A 22,448-nucleotide genomic window follows, 5' to 3' on the forward strand; every position below is an offset into this window, starting at 1 on the left:
TCTAAAATGGAGACTTTTGACAGACTTCCTACAAGGGCGTTGCGGAAGAAGCTGCGCTATCATTGGCTACTTTGATTTGCGTCATCACGTGATGACCAATAGCTGTTCAGATACAGTTCGACGTTGTGAGTTTTGAATTTGAAAATGTTTCAGTGAAGGATTCGGTGTGCGTCTTTGCTTCGAGTTAACCAGAAATCACGGTAAAACACTTAATTCATTAATATATAAGTATATTCAGCTTTTTGGTTGTTTTATGAGGACAGTATCTCTGCCATGGTCGACGTGTTGCTTTTAAACATTGGTAATGTAAGCGGGCGAAACGCTGCAGAGTACAAACAAACAAAGCAAAAACTTACTGTTTGAACATAATTATACTGTAATGTTAATTATATTTGTGTTTCTGTGCATTGCATGCCATATTAAGGCTGTTTATGTGCACTTAAGATATGTATCATAGGTTTGAGTTTTGTTTAAGTTATTATGATTAAAATAATCAAATGTCATCGTATATCCCGAAATGTTATCTTTGTGCTGTTATAGTATCTGTTATGCAGAAGTAGTTTTAACAACATAAGTGTAACGTTAAACATCAAGCACACTTCGTAATGTGTATGACATTTTGCTGGTTTAATTACAACGGATTTAAAATGTTTTATAGAGTCCACCATGAAGGTCAACAGGACCAAGGTGGGACCACTTTTCATATGGGTAAGACAGTTCTCTCATTTTAATGCATTTTGACACAAATGTGTTCCTTTTGGATTTCAAACAGAATAATAAGTAATGGTTTTGTTTAAAAGTGATTTAAGAATATTTTAGGTAAATAAAAAAAAAAACGAACAAAGTATTGCTTAAATTCTACTGTGTGACATCCACAGATGTACAGAACTTACATATATGTATATCATTTTGGTTTCTTTACTCAAGAAAAATTGTAGAGAATAATGACAGACAGCAACATAGTGTCTGGCACAACACATCTGGCACATGTGGATTCCACGCATACCAGATGTGTTGATGTCTGGGTAGTTATTTGAATCTATTGTCGTGTTTAACGTTGTAATGTCTGTTTTATAATTTTATCAACTCAAATGTGTCCTCTGTAAAGTTTCAAGAGATCTTAATATTGACGGTTGTCCTTTTGACAGATGAATGCCATGTTTCCCGAGAAGCCGATCTGGGAGTTCGTTCACATGAGAGATGGGATCCGACTCCTGGAGATCTTTGGCAAACTGTGAGTTGGAGCAATTCCATGCAAAACTGTCACATCCATAACGCCAGCACAATTGCCATTGTATTTAGTTGGTGTTATGGATGTGACAGTTTTGCGTGGAATTGCCCGTTGTCATTTTAAGATGGTGGTCATATGGAAATGCCATGATAACTTGCAACATAATTAGCCTCTGACTAATGCATCATCCATTACTGTAGAAACGGGGAGGAGAACATTGAGGTTTTAAAGACTTTATCCCTGGATGAGAAATTGAAAATCATCTTCAGTGGTTTGCATGGTGAGTTTAAAATCTGTGCTCATGCCTTTCTTTTTACAATTTCATGCTTGTACCACATCTGTAGTTTTAGGTCATTTGTCATAGACGTTATGAAATAAAAGATAATTTGTTTTGTAGTAGTGACAGTATGGTAAGTAGCATTATGATATGCTAATTTAAGGTAAGAACTCCTTGTTTAAAACTTTCTCTTTTCCATAATGCAGATACATTTCACCTCACCAAAAGACAAAGTTTCCTCATCTTACAGAAAATCACTCAAGGGACTGACCTGGAGCTCCAGCTTGCCAAGGTATTTGTGCTCTAAATCAGGAGGTTTCAACTAAATGAGTAATAAATAATAAAGACCACTAAAATGTATAATTATATTAAATAGATGATAATAAATAAATTAAAATAAATATTTGATATTAAAATATGTTCTAATAAAATGTAAAGTTAACAATTAGATTATTATAAATACTACATCTAACAATACTGTACTATAGTGAGTAGAAGAAAATACCTAATTATGAGCCTTTAAAATAGCATAATAGGGACATTTTAATTTCCATTTTAAACTAAAATGTCCCTATTATGCTATTTTAAAGGCTCCTAATTTCAATAGATTTACATGCATCCAAGATAAAAAAAAAAAAAACTAAAAAAACATGTTAATTTTCTCATAATACACATTGTACATCACCTCATTTCTTAAAGAGTCTGAAAATGGTTTGTTTGAAGATTCAGTCTCTAAACTCCTCCTATCTGAGGGCCTGCTCTGCTCTGATTAGTCAGTCTGGCTCAGTCTGTTGTGATTGGTCTACCGCTCGCAGCACATGTCGGAAAACGAAACTGCCATCACCATATCAGAACTTTAGCTCCGGATCTTCCTCAGCACTTATATAGACAGTGATACAAACAGTCACGATGGTGTCGGTTTTATTGTATCAATTTCTGCACGAGTCCTCAATCTTTTGAAGTGCGTCAAAGTAGAAAACAGCTTTTTCTCGACATTTCGACAACAGGAAACAAACTACAGTCTCAGCTACAACCAAAGTATTTGAGGTCGGGGCAAAGTACACATTGTTCACAGGCAGCCAATGAAGACCATAGGCTGGAATTATGCAAATTTGTTACATTGTTAATGGGAAGTGAGACTGGAATTACTGACGACTCGATTTTTGTTTTAGAAGACAATAACTTTATCTTTATAACTTTAACACTTTGCAGACATATTATATTATTCACTGCATTAAAGAGCATATTAGAGGCACTTTAATAGAAACTATAGTCTATACTAGTGTGTTATGCCAATTTAAATTAGTCTAAATTGGGGCTTTATACATGAAAATATATAGTTTTAGGATGGGGCCCCTTGCATGAGAATGATCATATTTGGTGGTCTGTAGCATCTAAGATATTGAAATATTTTATGAATATATCATAGTGGTTTGCATAACAAAAAAGAAATCAAGCTATAATGTACTAATTTGTAAAGGGGTCATATGGTGATAATTTAAAAGTTCATTATTTTGTTTATTGGGTGTAATCGAATACGTTAACATGTTTTAATGTCCATTATAGCAGCTCCTCTGTTACCAGTCTGTCTGAAACGCACTGATCCCCTCCTTCTGAAAATTATAGATGGAAGTTATGTAAAATAATTTTGGGGTGAATTGTTTCTTTAATGATATGCAGGTTAAATGTTGTGCATTTATTTGTGCACAGGTGATGCTTCTGCTTTGTTACTGCAGTTTTAAAAAGGGCAACCTATTACCCTTGGATTCAAGAACAGAGTTGGTGAGTCTTTAACGACCGCTAGATGCTTCGCTCTCCATACCTCTATATCTAGTGCTAATTTAATAAATATTGAATGTTCTGGCTCATTTTGAGATTGTCACTCTTTAATGAAGGTTCTTTTGTGTCTCTTTCTCTGTCTGTCTGTGTCAGCCGGAGATTACATCCATGTTTCGTTTTGTTAAAGTTGATCTTGATGGTTTGTCGTTAGACGAAGGCTTAGATCAGTTTCTAGACCAAGACTGTAAGTAGCCTCGTGATTACGTGTTTTAACACATTTTCATTATTCAGCATTATTGACTGCATCAGTGTTTTCAAAAGAGATAGGGAATATGCTTAAGGCATAAAGGCAAGGCACACACATTGGGCTATTTGGGTTTTCATAACATTTTGTTTCAGATTAGTGGAAAGCAAACATCCAAAATTTTAGTGCACTTTTTCTATTTGTATCTGTAGATTTCAATTACAATACATATCTTTAAAGGCTTGTTTTTTTCATTCACGGAGTCATCTCCACTTCGGCAACTTTACATACACCAAAATTTACAGTTGTATTCCTACAGAGTGGTTTATTCATATATCATTACCCTTATTTTATTTTATTCCTAAAAAATTTTTTTTTTTTTTTTAAATAGCCTGTTGACAGTATTTTCTGATTTGAGTGATAAAAAAGATCACTTAAACAAAATCCCCACTGTAAAAACCTTTAAGTTTTATGTCAACAAAAGGATTCTTTTAAACCTGTCTTTATCCAGTATTTGGATTTCTGTTCAGGAAATTATGAAAATTGGTGCATATCTAATTAGATAATGCCTAATATGCATACTTAAACATAACATTTCTGATAACCTGTAATGCAAAACAGTGATCATTCAACTGGAAAAGTATGGTGAAATCTGTAATATTTACACCAAATGTAATCTTTGCTCATCAATCATCTGTCTCTAGCTGTCACGAACGTTGCGAACTCCAGCGGTGTGAGCAGCGGCAGCTCGTTATTGTACACTGACGAGGAGTCTCCGTTCTTCGGCCGGTCCCAACGGCTTCCCAGAGTTCAGTTTCAAGAGCTTTGCACAGTGGCTTCCAGCTCAGACAGGTCAGTGCCTTTTGTGCTGATCCCATGGTGAAGGACAAAACAAAAACAATAAGTTTTATGAAATGTTCAGTACAACTTCATCTCACTCAACACATTTGTGGCATCATTTTTATGTCCAGTTTTTATTTACCTCCCATGTAAACATGGTTTTATTGTGAAAAATGGCTCACTAACCATATGTAGGCAAAGTTCTATACAATTGTACAACTTTTTTCGCCATGACAGTACAATGCCATGAATCCAAAAAACCTAAAACGACTATAAAAATTAGTTTACAGCTCAACGAATTCACACGTTTTAACAGAAGAATTTATGTAAGTAATTTTGGAAATTTAAAAACTTCATTTTCTGATTTTAAATCCTTCAAAATGGGTCCCATTCGCTTCCATTAAAGGTGCCTTCCTTTTTAAGAAATGAATAACGGGTCAAAACTATTTTTTGTGGTAATAAACATTACACTACAAATGTCGTAGATTAAGCTGAATACAATGACAGAATAGTTCTTTAAGCATCACATATGTGCTGATTTGTTGCTTCGCAGCATTTCCCTTTCATAAAAATATTGCTTGATGTTGGAAACTTCAAGTTATAATTTACTGAATGGTAAATGCCCAAATAATACCCATGCATCCCTGATCTCCAGCTCTCCAGTGCCGGATATAATGAGCACACCACATTTCCAGTTGAAGAGACTCCGGAAAGAATTGGCACATGAGGGAGACGTGAGAGACGAGCTGGAGAAAGAACTGACTGATCAGATCAACATCATCTCAGAGAAAGGTATCCTATATGCTGTCTCGAGTGAATGAAGTGAACTCTGGTGTGAATTTGGTTGAATTTCTGTCTCTCTTGCACACAGAGGGTCTGATAGTCCAGCTGCAGCACAGGGTGGACCGAATGCTGAGAGAACAACGAGAACTGGAAAATGACCATAAAGCTGCTCTTCTGGAGCTGCAGGAGAAGAACGAGAGGTGAGGAACAAGAAGGGGAAGGTGGACTATGGCCCTGTTTACACCTGGTATTAAGATGCGTTTTTGTCTATCGGAGCACAAGTAGACGAGGGAGATACATTCCTGTTTACACCTGGAGTTTTAATCCGTCTCTTTTGTCCTTTTTCGACCACTTCTGTCCTGATTTATTCAAGGGGAGGTTCTGTGGGTGGGTAAATGTATGTTTTTTTTCAGATCTTTCAATCTAATGTATTATATAAGCTCACTCAATTTACATAGGAAAATGCGACCGGAGACGACGGAAAGCATCAGCTTTTGTTTCTGCTTTGATAGACGCAAGATTTCGCCAAACACTGTGTTTGTGTGTTAGAAATCAGGAATGGTGAGAGAACATTGTGCTTGATACGTTTTTTTTTTGTTTATAAACCAACTTGTCTCCTGGGGCCCGTTTCAATAAGGAGGTTCAACCAACTCTGAGTTGAAACTTGAACTCTGAGTTGACTTACCCTGAGATGGGAAACTCTGAGTTTTCTGTTACAGAACAGCTGAAATGAGTTAGTTCAATCAACTATGAGTTGACTGACTCTGAGTTAAGCGCGTGCACCACAACTATAAAAAGCCATTATCAATGGAGCGCAGATATTATGAGTCACCATGGCAACAGCGCCAGACAAAAAGAGGTCTTCATATTTCTCACCAGTACAAACATTATTACTGTAATTTTACAGTAGTAGAACATTAATACTGTAATTTAATTAAAGGGATTACTCTTTAATTCATCTATAATTTAAAGTAAAATCTGATGTAATTGCATTAGACTATAGAACAATTCTGTATATTTAACATACATTTTTAAAAGGTATATTTTTAATGTTACCTTCTCCCTCTACGCACTTTGTTCAATTCAAGAATAATTCATGCAATTGCATATTGTTTATTTGAAAGCATTAAAAGTGCAGTTTCTTGTCTCTCCTTGTATTGTTCAAGTGGTTGAGGTTGATGGGATTTAGTAATAAGTAGACCAATACTTTCTTAAGATAGTCATTATCTAATTACACTGTTGAAGATGTCATTTGTAGTTAGTACTACAAGTAACTTACCCAACTGTTATAATATCAGAGGTGAAACTGGAAGAACAGTATGTTATTCAACCTAATTTTCATTTTCATGCAGGCATTAAAAGAACATGGCAGCAGCTGAAAATTAAATATAAAAACATAATTCAATCAAGTAAGGCTTGAGCACATCATGGGTGTAGGCTACCTGACTTTACAAACATTTGACATGTTAAATAACTAAACAGCATCCAGTGTCTAGCAGTGCAGCAGCATTTACAGCTGAGGGAATTCCTGGAGGGACTTCAGAGCCAGTCCCGAAGATCCAAGGGCCTCATAAAATGTAAGAGGTTTACATACGTGTTATTTTTTATATAGGCAATTTTAGAGGCCTACAGAGGTAATGTTAATATTATGTGTCTACACATCAAACAATCTACACATTCTGGTTATTTCACATTTTTATGTGGAGTAGCCGATAGAATCAAAGTTTAAATCTAAGTATAAACGGGTATTCTTATCTCTCCCCCCCGCACACCCAGAGTGTGGAAGAACAGCAGGAGGACGGTCCATCAACTTCTGTTGCACAGATGAACAGTTCAGTGATTTCCAGTAAATGCCACAGTTTAATTCTGTAGAATTTGTTTACAACTATATTATGTAACTCTAATCTACTGTATTTTCAGTTGCCAGTTAAGGAGTTATATAGACTTCATCTAATTAAAAAAAATATAAAAAAACTGCATTAAAAATAGCAATATTTTATTTATTAATAAAAGATTAATTGTATGAATAAAAATGTACTGAAAGAATGAATGGGGTGTTTAAACACCACTTCCTCTTTAAAAAAGGGGAGGAGACCGAATGAAACTCTGGGTTTACCGAAGAAAACCTGCTCCCGACCAGGTTAGGTTCATGGTAACTGACTCTGAGTATAAGTTACCTCTCTTTAAGAAACGGGCTTGACTTACTCTGCTTTCTCAGGTTTAACATACCTCCCATTCTGAAACAGAAAACTCAAGAGTTTCCCTCATTTCAGGGTTAACATACTCAGAGTTTTCACTTAACCTCCTTTCTGAAACAGGCCCCAGCCGACAAAGTTTAAACCCCGTCTGGCTAGCGCTCTTCCCATAATGTTTACGAGTCAGGTCAGTAGGCGGAGAGTAGGGGTCTTTTGTGGCTGTTTGAACACATGAGTGTTTACACTACAAAAGCAATCCGGTGCAAATCGAATGCGTTTTCAACTACCTCTGGAAGTGGTGGAAAGGGGACAAGCTCAAAACATTTCAGACCCCGTTTACACCTGTATTTAGCATCGTCCATTTGTGTTCCGGTCGACAAAAACGCTTCTTAATACCAGATGGGGTGGCCGATAGGACCAAAATCGTATATCATGAGTAATTTTAGTTTACGATCACAGACATGCACGTTATATCTATGTTTGCTTTAAAGGGATAGTTCACTTTGAAATAAATTTTTGATATGTTTTAGCTTACCTCAAGGGCATCCAAGATGTAGGTGTCTTTTTTTCCACAGTAGTTTCAATTTTGATATTTTTAGGTCAATCCGTTCTTGTCTGTCAGTCATATAATGCAGGTCTATGGTCACGGTCTCAAAACACAAGCACAGAGTCCAAATTAAAACAATTCCCCATCGTCCAAATGAAACAATTCCCCATCATAAGTACACACTGATGGCCTAAGACACGAAACGAGCGGTTTGTGTGAGAAAACGAACAGTATTTATATCGTTTTTAGCTCTTGAAAACAGCACACGTCCAAATGGTCTGACGGCGCGGGCGGCTATAGATGTAGATGTCGCATTGGCTACGGTTTCGTTCCAATGAACTGCAGTAGTGAAGGCGACATCTAGTGTATACATCTCTACCCGCATAGATATATACACTAGATGTCGCTTTGCTACGGTTTTGTTCCAATGAACTGCAATAGCCAAGGCGACATCTATACATCTATAACTGCCCGCGCCGTCAGATCATTTGGACGGTGTGCTGTGCGGTGAAATGAATCTGTTTGTTCTCGTACAGTCTTCTCCGCAGAGTGCACGAAGTTGTGAAGCAGTGCCATGATTTAAAAACCGAAAACTCTCAGAAGGACAAAAAGATTGATGAACTAACAGAGGAGAACCAAACTTTCGCTGCTCAGGTGAGATACTTATATTTTCCCCCCTTCCTTTCTGTCTTGCTGCCCTGTTTAAAACTAATTTCTTTCTCACACTGGACTCATCAGGTGCGAAACACCTTCGCTCAGCTGGCGAGAGCCGAGGAGGAAGTTACAAAACTCACGTTAGCTCATGAATCATCACTGGCTGAGTGGAGGAGCAGAAAGGAGTTTCTCGAGCACGAGTTGAACGAGGCCGTCACACACAGGGTAGATCATTTAAATTAAATTAATCATGTTGTGTTTCTTTGCTTTGTACTCTCCCTGACTGGTATTTATTAATCTGTATTGTTTTCTTCGTCCTGTTCTCCTCGTTCAGGAGTGTCTGAGTGAGAAAGTGCAGATCCTTCAAGGAAAGATCTCCGTTCTGGAGGATGAGCTCCTGAAAGCTCAGTCACAGGAGAGAGGAGAGGTTTTGGGACCCATCATGGAGGTGAGATATTCTGTCTTTCTGTCATAATAATGTTTACACAGGGTTATATTTTGTTTTCTGGTGGAAAGATTCTTATAATTTGGTCAGTATGTCTAAAATGTTATGTTCAACAAACTTGCAAACAGATTGCATGGCTTCCGGTTCAGGTCTTTTGTTTGTGCTTTGTTAAATATTTAGCTGTTTTATTCAAGATGACTTAAAAGGAGCTACTAAAGATTAGCATGACTGATGTCCATCACATATGCAGATTTATAAAAACATTCAACTATTTAGCAAACAACTATTTAGTTCTTACTGAGCTGAAAACATCTTCATAGAATTGACCAATGTTGACTAACATTTTTAATATTTTTGTTTTTCTCAGTGGGAAAAGCTAAAACAGGAGCTGGCAGATCTGACTCTTAAACTCGCTGAGCTTCAGGACACAATTTCCCGTCTTGAGAAGGAGAAGACGGAAGTTGAGGCTTTGTTGGCTGAGGAGAGAGCCTCTTTTGAAAAGGAAACCAGAAGACTACAGATGGTTGTGTTCGATCTGGAGCAGTCTGTCAACAGCATCCGTTTGGAGAGAGAAACCCTGGAGGAGGCCTTACGTAGTCAGAAAGAAATGCTCACTGCGCAGATATCTGCTCTGGAAAGTGATGTTTCTCGTCTGCAGCAAGTGGAAGTGCAGCTGACAGCGGAGATCAAAATCTCTGCGGACCTCCGCCAACAGAGAGAAGAGCTGGAGGGGAAAGTTGTTTCTTTAGACAAGATGGTTCATACTCTGCATGCTGAGATCCAGGGTTTGGAAGTGGAGAGAGCATCACAGCAGGACGCCCTGAATGCCCTGATTATTGAGTTGCAAAGCGCCAAGAACACAGTTCAGGAATATGAGAAGAAGCTGGAAGAGCATCAAAAAGTGGTAGTAGAGAATGATTCCTTGAAAAAGGAGGCATGCACATTGCAGCAGGAGCTTGATGAGCATCTGCAGGCCATTGGAGACCTTCAGGGGCAAATAAATGTTCTCAGACAGGAGAAATCTGAAGGAGAGAACCAGGTTAGTCAGGCTTTGACTAAAATCGAAAGCCTCCAAACTCACATTCTGGAACTGTCCGAGCAGATTTCCCTAAAAGATGAAGAAATCAGAAATCTGAGGAGCGTGTATGACTCTGTTGACCACGAGCTGAAGCTTGTGAAGGAACAAAATATTGAAATAAACGAATTGATCAAATCAAATCGCAAAGAGCATGAGGAGACTGTTAAAAAACTCCAGCAAGAGCTTCACTCTGCTTCTTCAGCTGCATCAGAAAAACAAGAGGAAATGCTGGTTCTGTCAGCGGAGGTAACCTCTCTTAAAGAGCAGATCTGCCAGTACAGTGAAAATGAAGTGCAGAAGCAAGAAGAAATGTCTGTTTTAGAGACCAAACACAACGTGTTGCAGGAAAACCTGACCTCTCTTCTGAACCAGCTGGCTGAGGCGACAGCTACAGCTTCACATAAAGATTCTGAGCTTCTCTCGCTTCAAAATGAGATTCACCAACAAGAAAGCCTTAGAGAAAAGGCTCAGGAGCTTGAGACTGCAAAGCGTGAGGAACTTGAGAGAACAGTGAGTGAACTTCAAGCTAAAATCCTAGAAGTCTCCACTCTTGCCTCTGAGAGAGACGCTCAAGTAATTTCTCTTCAAGATGAGATGAAAGATCAAGAATTGAGGGCCAAACAGGCTGAAGATGATCTCCGCAGAGAGCTAGAGGAGAAGGTTGGCACCCTGCAAGGAGAATTAGATGCGGTCAGTCGTTGTGCTGCAGACAAAGACAATCAGCTGGGCTCTTTAGATCAAAAGCTGAAGGAGATGGAAGGGCTTTTCCTTCAAAAGGAGAAAGATGTCCTTGAGATGCATCAGGCAAAGGAGAATCTGGAGAAGAGGCTTGTTGATGAGAAACAACAACTGGAGGAGTACCAGCAGAAATGGGAGATGGTGATGAAGGAAAGAGACCACCTGTCAATTGAAGTAACATCTCTCAATGATAAAATCTGCAGTTACCAGGACACTGAAGTGCAGAAGCAACAGGAGATGTCTGTTTTAGAGGTAGAATGCAACCAGTTAAAAGAAAACATGGCTGCCCTTGAGAAGAAGCTATTAGAGGAGACAACTACAGCTTCACAGAAAAATTCTGAGCTTCTCTTGCTTCAAAATGAGCTTCACCAACAAGAAAGTATTAGAGAAAAGGCTCAGGAGCTTGAGACTGCCAAGCGTGAGGAACTTGAGAGAACGGTGAGTGAACTTCAAGCTAAAATCCAACAAGTCTCCACTCTTGCCTCTGAGAGGGAGGCTTCTCTTCAAAATGAGTTGAAGGATCAATTGAGGGCCAAACAGTCTAGAGATGATCTCTGCACACAGCTAGAGGAGAAGATAGAAACCCTACAAGGAGAGTTAGATGCGGTCAGTCGTTGTGCTGCAGACAAAGACAATCTGCTGGGGTCTTTAGATCAAAAGCTGAAGGAGATGGAAGGGCTTTTCCTTCAAAAGGAGAAAGATGTCCTGGAATTGCATCAGACAAAAGAGGATCTGGAGAAGAGGATTCATGAGCTTGTTGTTGAGAAACAACAACAACTGGAGGAGTACCAACAGAATTTAGAGATGGTAAGGAGTGAAAAAGACCACCTGTCAGCTGAAGTAACCTCTCTCAATGATAAGATACGCAGTTACCAGGACACTGAAGTGCAGAAGCAACAGGAGATGTCTGTTTTAGAGGTAGAATGCAACCTTTTAAAAGAAAACATGGCTGCCCTTGAGAAGAAGTTGGTAGAGGAGACATCTACAGCTTCACAAAAAAATTCTGAGCTTCTCTTGCTTCAAAATGAGCTTCACCAACAAGAAAGCCTTAGAGAAAAGGCTCAAGAGCTTGAGACTGCCAAGCGTGAGGAACTTGAGAGAACAGTGAGTGAACTTCAAGCTAAAATCCTTGAGGTCTCCACTTTTGCCTCTGAGAGGGAGGCTTCTCTTCAAAATGAGTTGAAGGATCAGTTGAGTGCCAAACAGGTTGAAGATGATCTCCGCAGAGAGCTAGAGGAGAAGGTTGGCACCCTGCAAGGAGAATTAGATGTGGTCAGTCGTTGTGCTGCAGACAAAGACAATCAGCTGGGCTCTTTAGATCAGAAGCTGAAGGAGATGGAAGGGCTTTTCCTTCAAAAGGAGAAAGATGTCCTGGAGATGCATCAGGCAAAGGAGGACCTGGAGAAGAGGCTTGTTGATGAGAAACAACAACTGGAGGAGTACCAGCAGAAATGGGAGGTAGTGGTAAAGGAAAGAGACCACCTGTCAATTGAAGTAACATCTCTCAGTGATAAAATCTGCAGTTTCCAGGACACTGAAGTGCAGAAGCAACAGGAGATGTCTGTTTTAGAGCTAGAATGCAACCAGTTAAAAGAAAACATGGCTGCCCTTGAGAAGAAGCTATTAGAGGAGACAACTACAGCTTCACAGAAAAATTCTGAGCTTCTCTTGCTTCAAAATGAGCTTCACCAACAAGAAAGTATTAGAGAAAAGGCTCAGGAGCTTGAGACTGCCAAGCGTGAGGAACTTGAGAGAACGGTGAGTGAACTTCAAGCTAAAATCCAACAAGTCTCCACTCTCGCCTCTGAGAGGGAGGCTTCTCATCAAAATGAGTTGGAAGATCAGTTGAGGGCCAAACAGTCTGAAGATGATCTCCGCAGTCAGCTGGAGGAGAAGGTAGAAACCCTTCAGCGACAATTGGAAACAGCCACTCTTGACGTCACAGACAAAGACCAACTTCTGCAGACTTTGGATCAGAAGCTGAATCAGATGGAACTGCTGTGCCAACAAAAGGAGAAAGATGTCCTTGATATGCATCAGGTAAAGGAGGACTTGGAGAAGAGAATTGATGAGTTTGTTGTTGAGAAACAACAACTGGAGGGGCACTTGGAGATGGTGAGGAAAGAAAGAGACCACCTGTCAACTGAAGTAACCTCTCTCAATGATAAAATTATCAGCACTTACCAGGAAAATGAATTGCAGAAGCAACAGGAGATGTCTGTTTTAGAGGGTAAACACAACACATTAATGGAGAACTTGGCTGCTCTTAAGACACAAGTGGCAGAGCTTACAACTGCAGCTTCTCAGAAGGAATCTGAGCTTCTGTTGCTTCAAAAGGAGTCTTGCGAACATGAGAAACTTCGAGAAAAGGCTCAGGACCTCGAGAAGGACGTAAGTGAACTTCAGGTAAAAATACAAGAGGTCTCAACTCTTGCCTCTGAGAGGGAAGCTCAAATAACTTCTCTTCAAAATGAAATTAATGATCAACAATTAAGGGCCAAACAGTCTGAAGATGATCTCCGCACTGCACTTGAAGAGAAGGTCGAAACACTACAGAGACAACTAGACACTGCCAGTTGTGAGGTCACTGACAAAAAACATCTTCTGGAGTCTTTGGATCAAAAGCTGAGGCAGATGGAAGTGCTGTGCCAACAAAAGGAAAAAGATGTCATTGAGATGCATCAGGCAAAGGAGGAACTGGAGAAGAGAATTGTTGAGCTTTGTGCCGACAAACATCAACTGGATGGCTACCAGCAGAATTTGGAGATGCTGAGGCAAGAAAGGAGCCATTTGACTTCTCTCAACCAGTCTCTCCAGAGGGAGTGTGACGCCTCCCAGAAGATTCGAGCTGAGCTAGAGTTGAAGGTTGAGGAGAAAAACGGTTCCATCCTTGCTCTTAAAAAGGCTTCCCGACAGTGGGAGGAACAGAATCAGGAACTCCTGGAGCAGCTGAAGACAAAGTCGGAAGCAGTAGAGCACTACAAATCACAGGTCTGTGTTGTTAGATCGTGTTTCTTTCATGCATTTTGATGTTTTGAAGAATCCTCATTGCACAAATGAATTGCTCCAGTTTGACATCACCTGCCCTTATTTAAAAACTCATTGGCTGTCTTATGGTTCTTCCTCAGGTGGAGAAAGCCAAGAATCACTACAATGGTAAAAAGCAGCTGCTGGTGGAGGCTCAGGAACTGAACAAAAATTTCGAGCAATCACTTGAGGCCAGTAAGAAGGAAGTCAAAGCTCTGGAGACAGAACTGAAGCTAGCGCGCATGGAGCTAGACCAGGCAAACGCCAAAGAGAAGAACCTTGTCGCCAAAGTGAAAAACTTGCAGGCACAAGTTAGTTTACATTCTTAATGTTTTAATAATGTGAAAATTATTTTGAAATGTTTGAGTTTCCTGTTGAATTTCATGCTTGATTGTGTGTTGTCTCAGGTTGACTTTGCTGATAGGCAACTGCGAGAGCATAGGAAGATGACTGATGACGTTGAGCACATGAGACATAGAGAAAGTCAGTACACCAGAGTCCCAGAGAAACGCCAGGACACCAGCACCGACAGCTTGGAGTTTGAGCTGAACGATTCACTCAACCCTGACAGGTAGCTAAACCAGCACAATTGTGCAGGTTTCTCACATAGTATTCCAGGTAACTCATGCAGTGTCATTGTCCTCTTTTCCCAGTCGTTCAGCTGTGCCGGGTGAATCCAGCACTCCGCTAGTACGCAGTTCTGAGCGCTTGGCTGCTAAACGCCATGCGCGGGCCGAATCCCTGGAGACTCTCTACTTCACGCCAATGGGTCAACAAGGCAACAAGCGTAAAGCAGATCACAGCGATGCCTTTGAACGCAAACTAGAGTCCAGCATCACTTCCATTGGCGATCTTGTGGTTGACTCCGCAAAGAAGTTGACCGCTTCGGCTCGCAGGCGACGTACTACACAAGTTATCAACATCACACTGGCTAAGGTAAGAAATGCACAAATGTCTTCTTGCTTTCTACACATCATTGGGTTAAAAAAAAGTTTGAGTTGGCTATCGTAAAGTTAGTTCCACCTTCAACATTAAAGAGCCAATCAGTCATTGTCAGGTCTTTACATAAAACTGTGACTGGACCAACACGATACACAGTTTTTAGCATAATTTTCACACATTACTGCAGATGCTGTTGCTCACGGTTAGTGCTGCACGTGTATTGGTTGGACCAACCTGAAATATCCATTTTGCTGAATATACCATATTGCTGATTTTAAATATTTAGTTGTAAGTTTGGCAAGTAGATTTCGCTATTTCCACATACAAGAGAATAGATAGCTGTACTTGCATGACTGAAAATAGCTTCTCAAGATGGCCAGCTGATTTGCCTTTAAATAGACATTGACTAGTAATATTACTCTTCATGGCTTCTTGGGTTGCAAAGGTTATAAAGAGTTTGTTTATTTCTTTCTTGTTTAGAAAACACCAGGAAGTGCTGAAGGTGAGGAGTCGTTCTCTAGCATGCACTCTGCCCGATCTCAGCCCAACTTGGCAGTCCATCACTCACGACCGATCTCCATAGACTTCTCAGAGGAAAGTTCATCAAAAGCAGACACCCTTCAAAATCTGCCTGGATATCGCAGAAGTGCCGTTCATACCATCGCCCCACCAAGAGGTGAAATTTTGTCCTTAGACCTCATTGCTTTTAGTTACTTTGCACATTACTTTAGATTAGGGCTGCACGATTAATCAAAATAAAATAAAATTTGCGGTATGGCGTAATGAGATTATCAAATTGCATTGAAATGTATGTTCTGCGTGTTCCAGAGTGAAGCGCGTCACTGTGTTCATTTATACGTGATTAGCTCACTGTGACTCAATGATTTCACTGGCTCAGAGAGGTTTGGTTCACAGTAAAAGCATCTCCACACAAACTCGTCTCTGCATATCTGCTTTGAGTTTGGGTCGCTTATAACATGCATTTGGGAACACAACTTGCGCCAACCATCTTCTCATACTTGTAATGAGTTATAAGTGCTTATAAACTGGCTTTAAAGACTTTAAGGAAAAAGTTTGATGGTTTAATGTTTGAAAAAGAAAGACTGTAATTTTGTAGTTGTAATGTAAAATAAAATTACTATTATATTTTATTAAGTACTCATTTTTTTATTTTCTAATGAAATATTACAATAGTAATATTTTTTATTTTGCTTATTTTTTTGTAAATTAATCAAAATGATAAAAGATATTTTATAGTCATTAACATAATTGTTCTTTTCTTGACTCATTAATTGTATATATTCTTTATCGCATTCTAAAGCACAACTTTTATAATAAAAATTGCTGTACTGTAAAATATAATTATTTTTATTATTATATATATTTTTTATTAAATACTCTTTAGTTTACACTGAAATGTTACAATAATAATTTTTAATAAATTGTATTATTAAAGATATATAATACAATTATTTTATTATTTTTATTTTATTGTCGTATTGATATATAATCAAAATTTTGAGCCAAATTGTGCACCTCTAAAAATAAGCAGTTTTTTTTTTATTGCGTTTTAAATCTTTTTTATCGGGAAACTACCAATTTGCACCACCAAATCATGCAGTCATACATAAGTAAACTAACTTATTTTGTGTGTTATGTAGCCGCCAGTACGTTCTGTATCGGAGCGGAGAATGAACCCGAACATGCTTCTGATGACTGGATGCGAATCGCCGAATTGCAGGCACGAAACAAAGTCTGTCTGCCTCACCTGAAGAGCAGCTACCCGTTGGAGTCCAGGGTAAGCTTGTAATAGTTAGCTTTAGCTGCGTTGTTTGTTTAAAGCTAGAATCAAACGTATTGTTCTGCCTCCGTAGCCCAGTCTGGGACCCTCGTTCACCGTAACCGACGATGACCTGCGCATGGGTGACCCGGATGAGACGATCCGACGTGCTTCCATGGCTCCGGGTCAAATACTAGAGACCCTGAGCTCTCGCCGCTTCTCCCTTGCGCCTGGAGCAAGTTCGACCCAGGGTCCTGCGCTCTCCCAGCCTCAGCGCGCCACCATGTTGCCGGGTCAGATCCGCTCCAGCACTGCTGCTCACCGGGCCTCTCAGCTCACAAAAACAAGCTCACACCTACGTGCTTCAGAAAACAAACGCAGCCCGTTGGCTACCAAACGCCCTGGGTCCCAACTTCAAGGCCCAGACACACCTGAGGTACGAGAGATCAATATAAAGGGGCAAATGTTCATCCCACTTGATAAATGTTTAAGAATTTTCTTTGGATAAGAAACCTTACTAAAATTCAAGACTGTTGTTTCCACAGGCGAAGAAATTGTCAAGTTGCTTCCCGCGGCCAATGACACCTAAAGGCAGGTTCGGCAACAGTCAAAACAGACCTCCAAACTCTCCGGTGACGTACTTTTGTTGGACACATGTGGTTGTTACTAACCTAGACTTTATTTGAGGACAAAACTGCTGTTAAATATCTCCAGAATTTAGCTAAATAGCTATTTGGGATACACTGCTACTACTGGTTTATAAAGTAGCTAAAGTAGTGTGTTTAAGTGTTTTTAATTTCCAAAATTAAAATATGAAGTTTCTTTTAGAGTTTGTGGTTGGCGTTATTACAATCCGCTTTAAAAACAATAGGAATATATTAGGCCAACTTGGATAGATAGTTTGCCATGTGTTCCCTTAAAATGGGTTTTTAAAACGGCAACTAAAACATTGCTGCATAAAGGCTACAACGGTTGTCTAATGTATGCACTTTAATTTTTGTGGTAATTGCTGTGTGTAATTTTGTGTCGTAAAGCAAAATGAGGAAGTAAATTATATTTCAGACCTTTATAATAAAAAAATAGTGGCCTAAAGTAATGTCTGGAGGGTATATATTTGTTTTAAATTACCCTACAAGTTTGATTAAACCAAGATATGAGGAAAATATTTTATGTTTTAAATATGAGGGAAGAACAAAATGATAACTTGACAATTATTTGGCAAAAATCTACAGCTACAGGTTTTATTTTACTATGCAAATAAGAAATGCATAAAAAAACACAATTACTATATCATAGTCAGTTATTAATATTTCATTGGTTCTCTCGTTTTCGCATGTTTGTATGACAGCCTGGCCAAAAGTAATATCTGCACAATTTGGTATGTTTCATTGCGTTATCACAGATACATAAAATTGACTCAAAGTGAACTACGCAATATGCTTACAAAAATAAAAAATATATTTTGATAGTCAATTTTCCTAGGCTTGAACATTACTTTTGGCCTCTACTGTATTTAATAAAGACCCAACACCTCAAATAGTAGCATTTTAGAGCCTAAATGAATAAAATAATAATGTAAATAATTTTGATTATTTTATAATACGCCTTTTACGAAAATAAAGTTGCATTGATTATGCAATATTATGCCTTTTTGTAATATTATTGCAGTAGTGCTGTTCTACAAACTCATTAAAAACTGAAACATGTCCCTCACAAATGCTCAGTGCTTTTTGGTTCTCAGCTCTTTGGAAGCATATTGTATGTCCTCATTTAGATGTCTAGGTAAAAGGGTTTGTTTCATACAGTATTAATATGTCTGTCCCTCTTTCACCTGTAGGCCGAGCGAAGGCAGTCTGTGGTGTTCACTGTTGTAAACACCCCGAAGAACAGCGGTCGAGGTGACAGCAGGCTTCAGCGCGGCCTCAACAAGCTGCGTAACAGCGCCCGCAAGTCTCCCGGCGTGGCCAGTCGTGCCCTGCGTTCAGCCGCGAGCGCCAGGTCTCCTCTGGACTCCACGCTCAGGAAGTCTCCCAGAAACAAGTCCCCCAAATCATCCAACGCCAAAAAGGTACAATAAACACTTCTGTTTAAGAAAACGCTCTCTCTGTAGACATGAGCCCAAGACCATGTATGTACAGTAGTCAACATTTGAAGTGTATCAAAAAGTTCATCAAAGTTGTCCTAAGACAAGAACGGGTATTGTATAAAAAAATTATAACTTTGATGAAAGGTTTTGATCCACTTCAAATGTTGACTACTGTAGTTATTATCTGGTATGAGGATCCAGAGCACATGGTAAATTAGTGATGCATTGAAATTACCGAAAAATAGATTTTCAGTTGCTGCCGAGTTGAGGAAGATCAAAATAATTGACTGAAACGTGTCTTTCCTGCACATGGATATTGCTGGGTTGGCTTTATTGATTTCTCTTTTTTAATGGACTTTCATTTTGATCAACTGCGAACAGCACAGATTAAAAGATCTTGGTTCATGTATGGGGGGGGGGGATCTTTACTAAACATGATGTAATGTAGCGCAATAATCACAGTAACAGGGATGGAAATTAGCACCCGCCACCAGCCAAATGCGGGTGATTTTGTGTTGTGGCGGGTAAACTCGCTTCACCTACCGGCCACCGTGGCGGGTAAAAATAGCATACTGTTTCACACGGACGGCGGACACTTTTAGAGGAGGCACACTTTCAAAAAAACATGTGGCGTTACATCGCAGGCGTTCTGCAGAGAAAACATCTCAGGAGGAGATATGGAATTAGACCATATCGCATATATCGATATAGTTCAAATTTGCGCTGTGATCCTTGCTCCAAGCAAGCTGCGTGCTGACCCGGAGCTCTCTGCACTGTCTGCTGGCCGCGCCCCCGCCACCGCCCCTCCTTTTCCACTCTGCGTGCGTGTTTAGAGTATGTTATGAGAGGCGAATCATGACTACTTCAGAAAACCCAACACAATAGGAACTACCAGGCAGTGACATAAGTGTACGCTGAAAGAAAGCTTTTCACCTCAGAAAAACGGACTTTCTTGTCCTGTCAGCCGTTATCCTGTACACTCAATTGCACGCGCAATTGCGGCGGCGCGCGCTGTGTATCACCTCAATATAAAGTGCAAAAGAAGCTACGAGCATGCAACGCCGTTACGTTCTAAATTACACAAAATAAAAGTAATGCAGGTATGATTTTCATTCTATTCACCAGGAGCAGTTTCCATGGTTCATTAACAGTTCTTGTTAGTATTGTGTATTCACCTTGGTAACTGTCGTTCCCATATTAACCCCAAAATGCCACTTTATTTTTCTTTGTGTTACTTTTTATATTTTTAAATGACTGTAGTGGCTCATACCAACATTGTATTAACAAAAACTAGTTTGGGACTGCTTTTTAATAGCTTTAGCATAGGCCTAATGTTTATTTATTAGTACTAGTCTTTACTATTAGTCATATTCTTACAATTTATGTTAAGTAAAGGGGGGCAGTACTTGTGTGTGTGGAAATAGCCAGTTTCAATAAAACTACTTGTGATATGTCATATTTGGCTTTGACTTTGAACATTTTGCTCTCACTTTGCGGAAAAAATATCGGGATATATATCATATATCGATATTCAGCCTAAATATATCGGGATATGACTTTTGGTCGATATCGCCCAGCCCTAGTTTCATTGTTGGGACTAAAAACCTAAAACTGGAAGCCATAAAAGACCATGAATCATCCAAATGCCACATCTAGGTAAAAAAGAGAAATATATAAGAGAGAAAGAGAAAATGTCAGTATCTCATTGAGACTTGAGATTAAATAAACTGCTTAAGTATTGTAGATCTTGTAGTATTAATTTTCACATGCAGTTACACATTGTCGGTTAAAAACAAGAAAGTGGCTGGTAAAAACATTGAGTGGCTGGTAGATTTTGAAATCCACCAGCCACAGTGGCAGGTGGACAAAAAAGTTAATTTCCATCCCTGCACAGTAAGCTTTGTGCTTAGTTACTTTTGATATGAGAAACAGTCTGATGTTTCAAATTCTGTCAATTTTCTCACAAAATTCAAACAATAAACAGATCATCTCTTTACTACTAGTTATTGCACCAAATAAACATTAATGAACATCTGAAGATCTGTTGAAAGATACAGTACAACTTACTAAAATTAGTATCTCTTACTAAACTAGTATCATGTTTCATGCAATCACTGTCAGTGTTTTAACTGCGGAAAGATGTCAATAAAACAGCTTGTAAACCATGTCATATGTTTTATTTACCTCAGAAAAACTATTCAATGTCCATCATTTTTTAGTTGGCTAGTAAAAAATAACTAGCGAGGAGAGGAGCATTTTGATAATTATATGCACTATTGCATTTATTTTTACTTAACCTGTTGTCTTTTTTTAATGTATGTTTGGAAAAATCTGTCAAGAAAAAAAGTTTTAAGTGCTATTTAAATAATGCAACTGCAACTTTTAGTGTTGATTATGAAATAAATGTGATTAATTGGTTATTCAATAAACTTTATTTCAGGTTTCGGTTTTCGTCTATATGAAAATGTTAATCACTGTTTTGGTAGAAAATAACTTTCGGTGCATCACTAAATATAATGCATAGGAAAGGGTGTTTTATTTCTTTAAATTCCAATATTAATGTTTAGAAATGGCAGGTGTGTTGAAGTATTTGCTGTGTGTCTGTTTAGGGAATCCTGTGAGTCGCTGCGCTGATCTAAGTATTTAACTGTACGTGTCGACTGTAATCATTGCTGTAAACCTGCCGGTGTCTCTCTCCTCTACATGGGCTTATTTCACTCGCTCAAATACACTCTGGCTTCGGGAGTTTGGTGGCCAGTGTGACCTCATTTTAATGTCATGAAATTTAGCAGAATGGTTTTAGTTGTAATTAAAAAGAATTGTTAATTACGTAATTGCACAACTTTACATATATTTTTTAATATCATTTTGATTATTTTAATTTTTAATTTGTTTTTTTAACTTACTTTTGAACAAATTATGGTGGTGGTGTCTCTGCTTTTCTGATCACTTCACCTGATGTTGGTGTTATTCAGTTGCACTCTGTCCAGATCTAGAGTAACAACTTGAGTATCTCACTTTCAGAATATCATTTGTGTGTCATTTTGATTTTCTATATTGAACATTCATATGTATTTAAATCATCTCTCTCTCTCTCTCTCTCTCTCTCTCTCCACAGATGAGGTTCAGGATTAAGGTGTAAATTTGAGGATTCAACACATGCCAATGATTCCATTTTCTTATCTTTTCTCTTTGCAAATAAGTTATTTTTCATTATGGGATGCAGTGATCTTAATTACTGTCCTGTTTATGTAATTGGTTGTATATGTATAATATTTAAGTGTATTCCTTATTCTTTGACGAATAAAATCTTTTCTATCATATCATTGACCGGGTTGTCAGCCATTGCTAAATAGAAGCAGTGTGTGTGTGAATGCAGCTCTGAAAGTCTCTGTTGAAAATCAGTATACATTAGGAGTGTTTGCAGAGTCTGTTTGGAAACGGTTATTTGTGATTCTGTGTTGTTCAGTGGTTTGGAAATGGTTTAATACTGAACATTTGTTAACATTTTTTTTTTAAAGCCACAGTGAAACACAATCAAGTTTAATAAAGACTGGGTTTCTTTAAATGTACAATGTTTTAAAATGTGCAATATTTGTAAAAAAAAAAAAAAAAAAAAAAAACTAACTTTTTTGATGTTAAACTCAATTTCTATATCAAATTATGACTCACATTTTTTCCACATTAGATATATTAAAATCAAAAACATAATTTCCGACTGTATTGAATCTTGAAACAATTAATTAACCAGATGTTCAACAAAAAGTATTTCTACTAGAGATCATCCCTAGGACTGGATTCA

General features: G+C 38.6%; 1 protein-coding gene across 1 annotated transcript; it reads left to right on the top strand.

Annotated features, from left to right (window-relative positions):
- The first annotated feature begins 125 nt into the window (after positions 1 to 125).
- numa1 (nuclear mitotic apparatus protein 1) lies at positions 126 to 22,216 on the top strand. The gene is made up of 23 exons (XM_081370124.1): positions 126 to 200; positions 659 to 708; positions 1,149 to 1,234; positions 1,432 to 1,511; positions 1,715 to 1,800; positions 3,219 to 3,290; positions 3,441 to 3,531; positions 4,236 to 4,383; positions 5,027 to 5,163; positions 5,243 to 5,354; positions 8,433 to 8,550; positions 8,635 to 8,775; positions 8,885 to 8,998; positions 9,363 to 13,802; positions 13,940 to 14,149; positions 14,246 to 14,409; positions 14,492 to 14,774; positions 15,261 to 15,456; positions 16,442 to 16,578; positions 16,655 to 16,996; positions 17,106 to 17,192; positions 18,398 to 18,628; positions 21,765 to 22,216. The coding sequence occupies exons 2-23, from the start codon at positions 667 to 669 to the stop codon at positions 21,786 to 21,788; spliced, it is 7,341 nt and encodes a 2,446-aa protein (XP_081226250.1). The 5' UTR covers positions 126 to 200; positions 659 to 666; the 3' UTR covers positions 21,789 to 22,216.
- Positions 22,217 to 22,448: the final 232 nt, after the last annotated feature.

Source organism: Scardinius erythrophthalmus, assembly GCF_964197995.2.
Source record: "Scardinius erythrophthalmus genome assembly, chromosome: 7".
NCBI classification, from domain to species: Eukaryota; Metazoa; Chordata; class Actinopteri; order Cypriniformes; family Leuciscidae; genus Scardinius; species Scardinius erythrophthalmus.

Bases quoted from the DNA above. Each gene is read 5' to 3' on its own strand.
- numa1 (XM_081370124.1), top strand. From the start codon at position 667: ATGAAGGTCAACAGGACCAAGGTGGGACCACTTTTCATATGG. The intron at 8,551-8,634 runs GTGAGATACTTA...TGGACTCATCAG, and splicing joins ACCAAACTTTCGCTGCTCAG to GTGCGAAACACCTTCGCTCA. The intron at 16,579-16,654 runs GTAAGCTTGTAA...CTGCCTCCGTAG, and splicing joins GCTACCCGTTGGAGTCCAGG to CCCAGTCTGGGACCCTCGTT.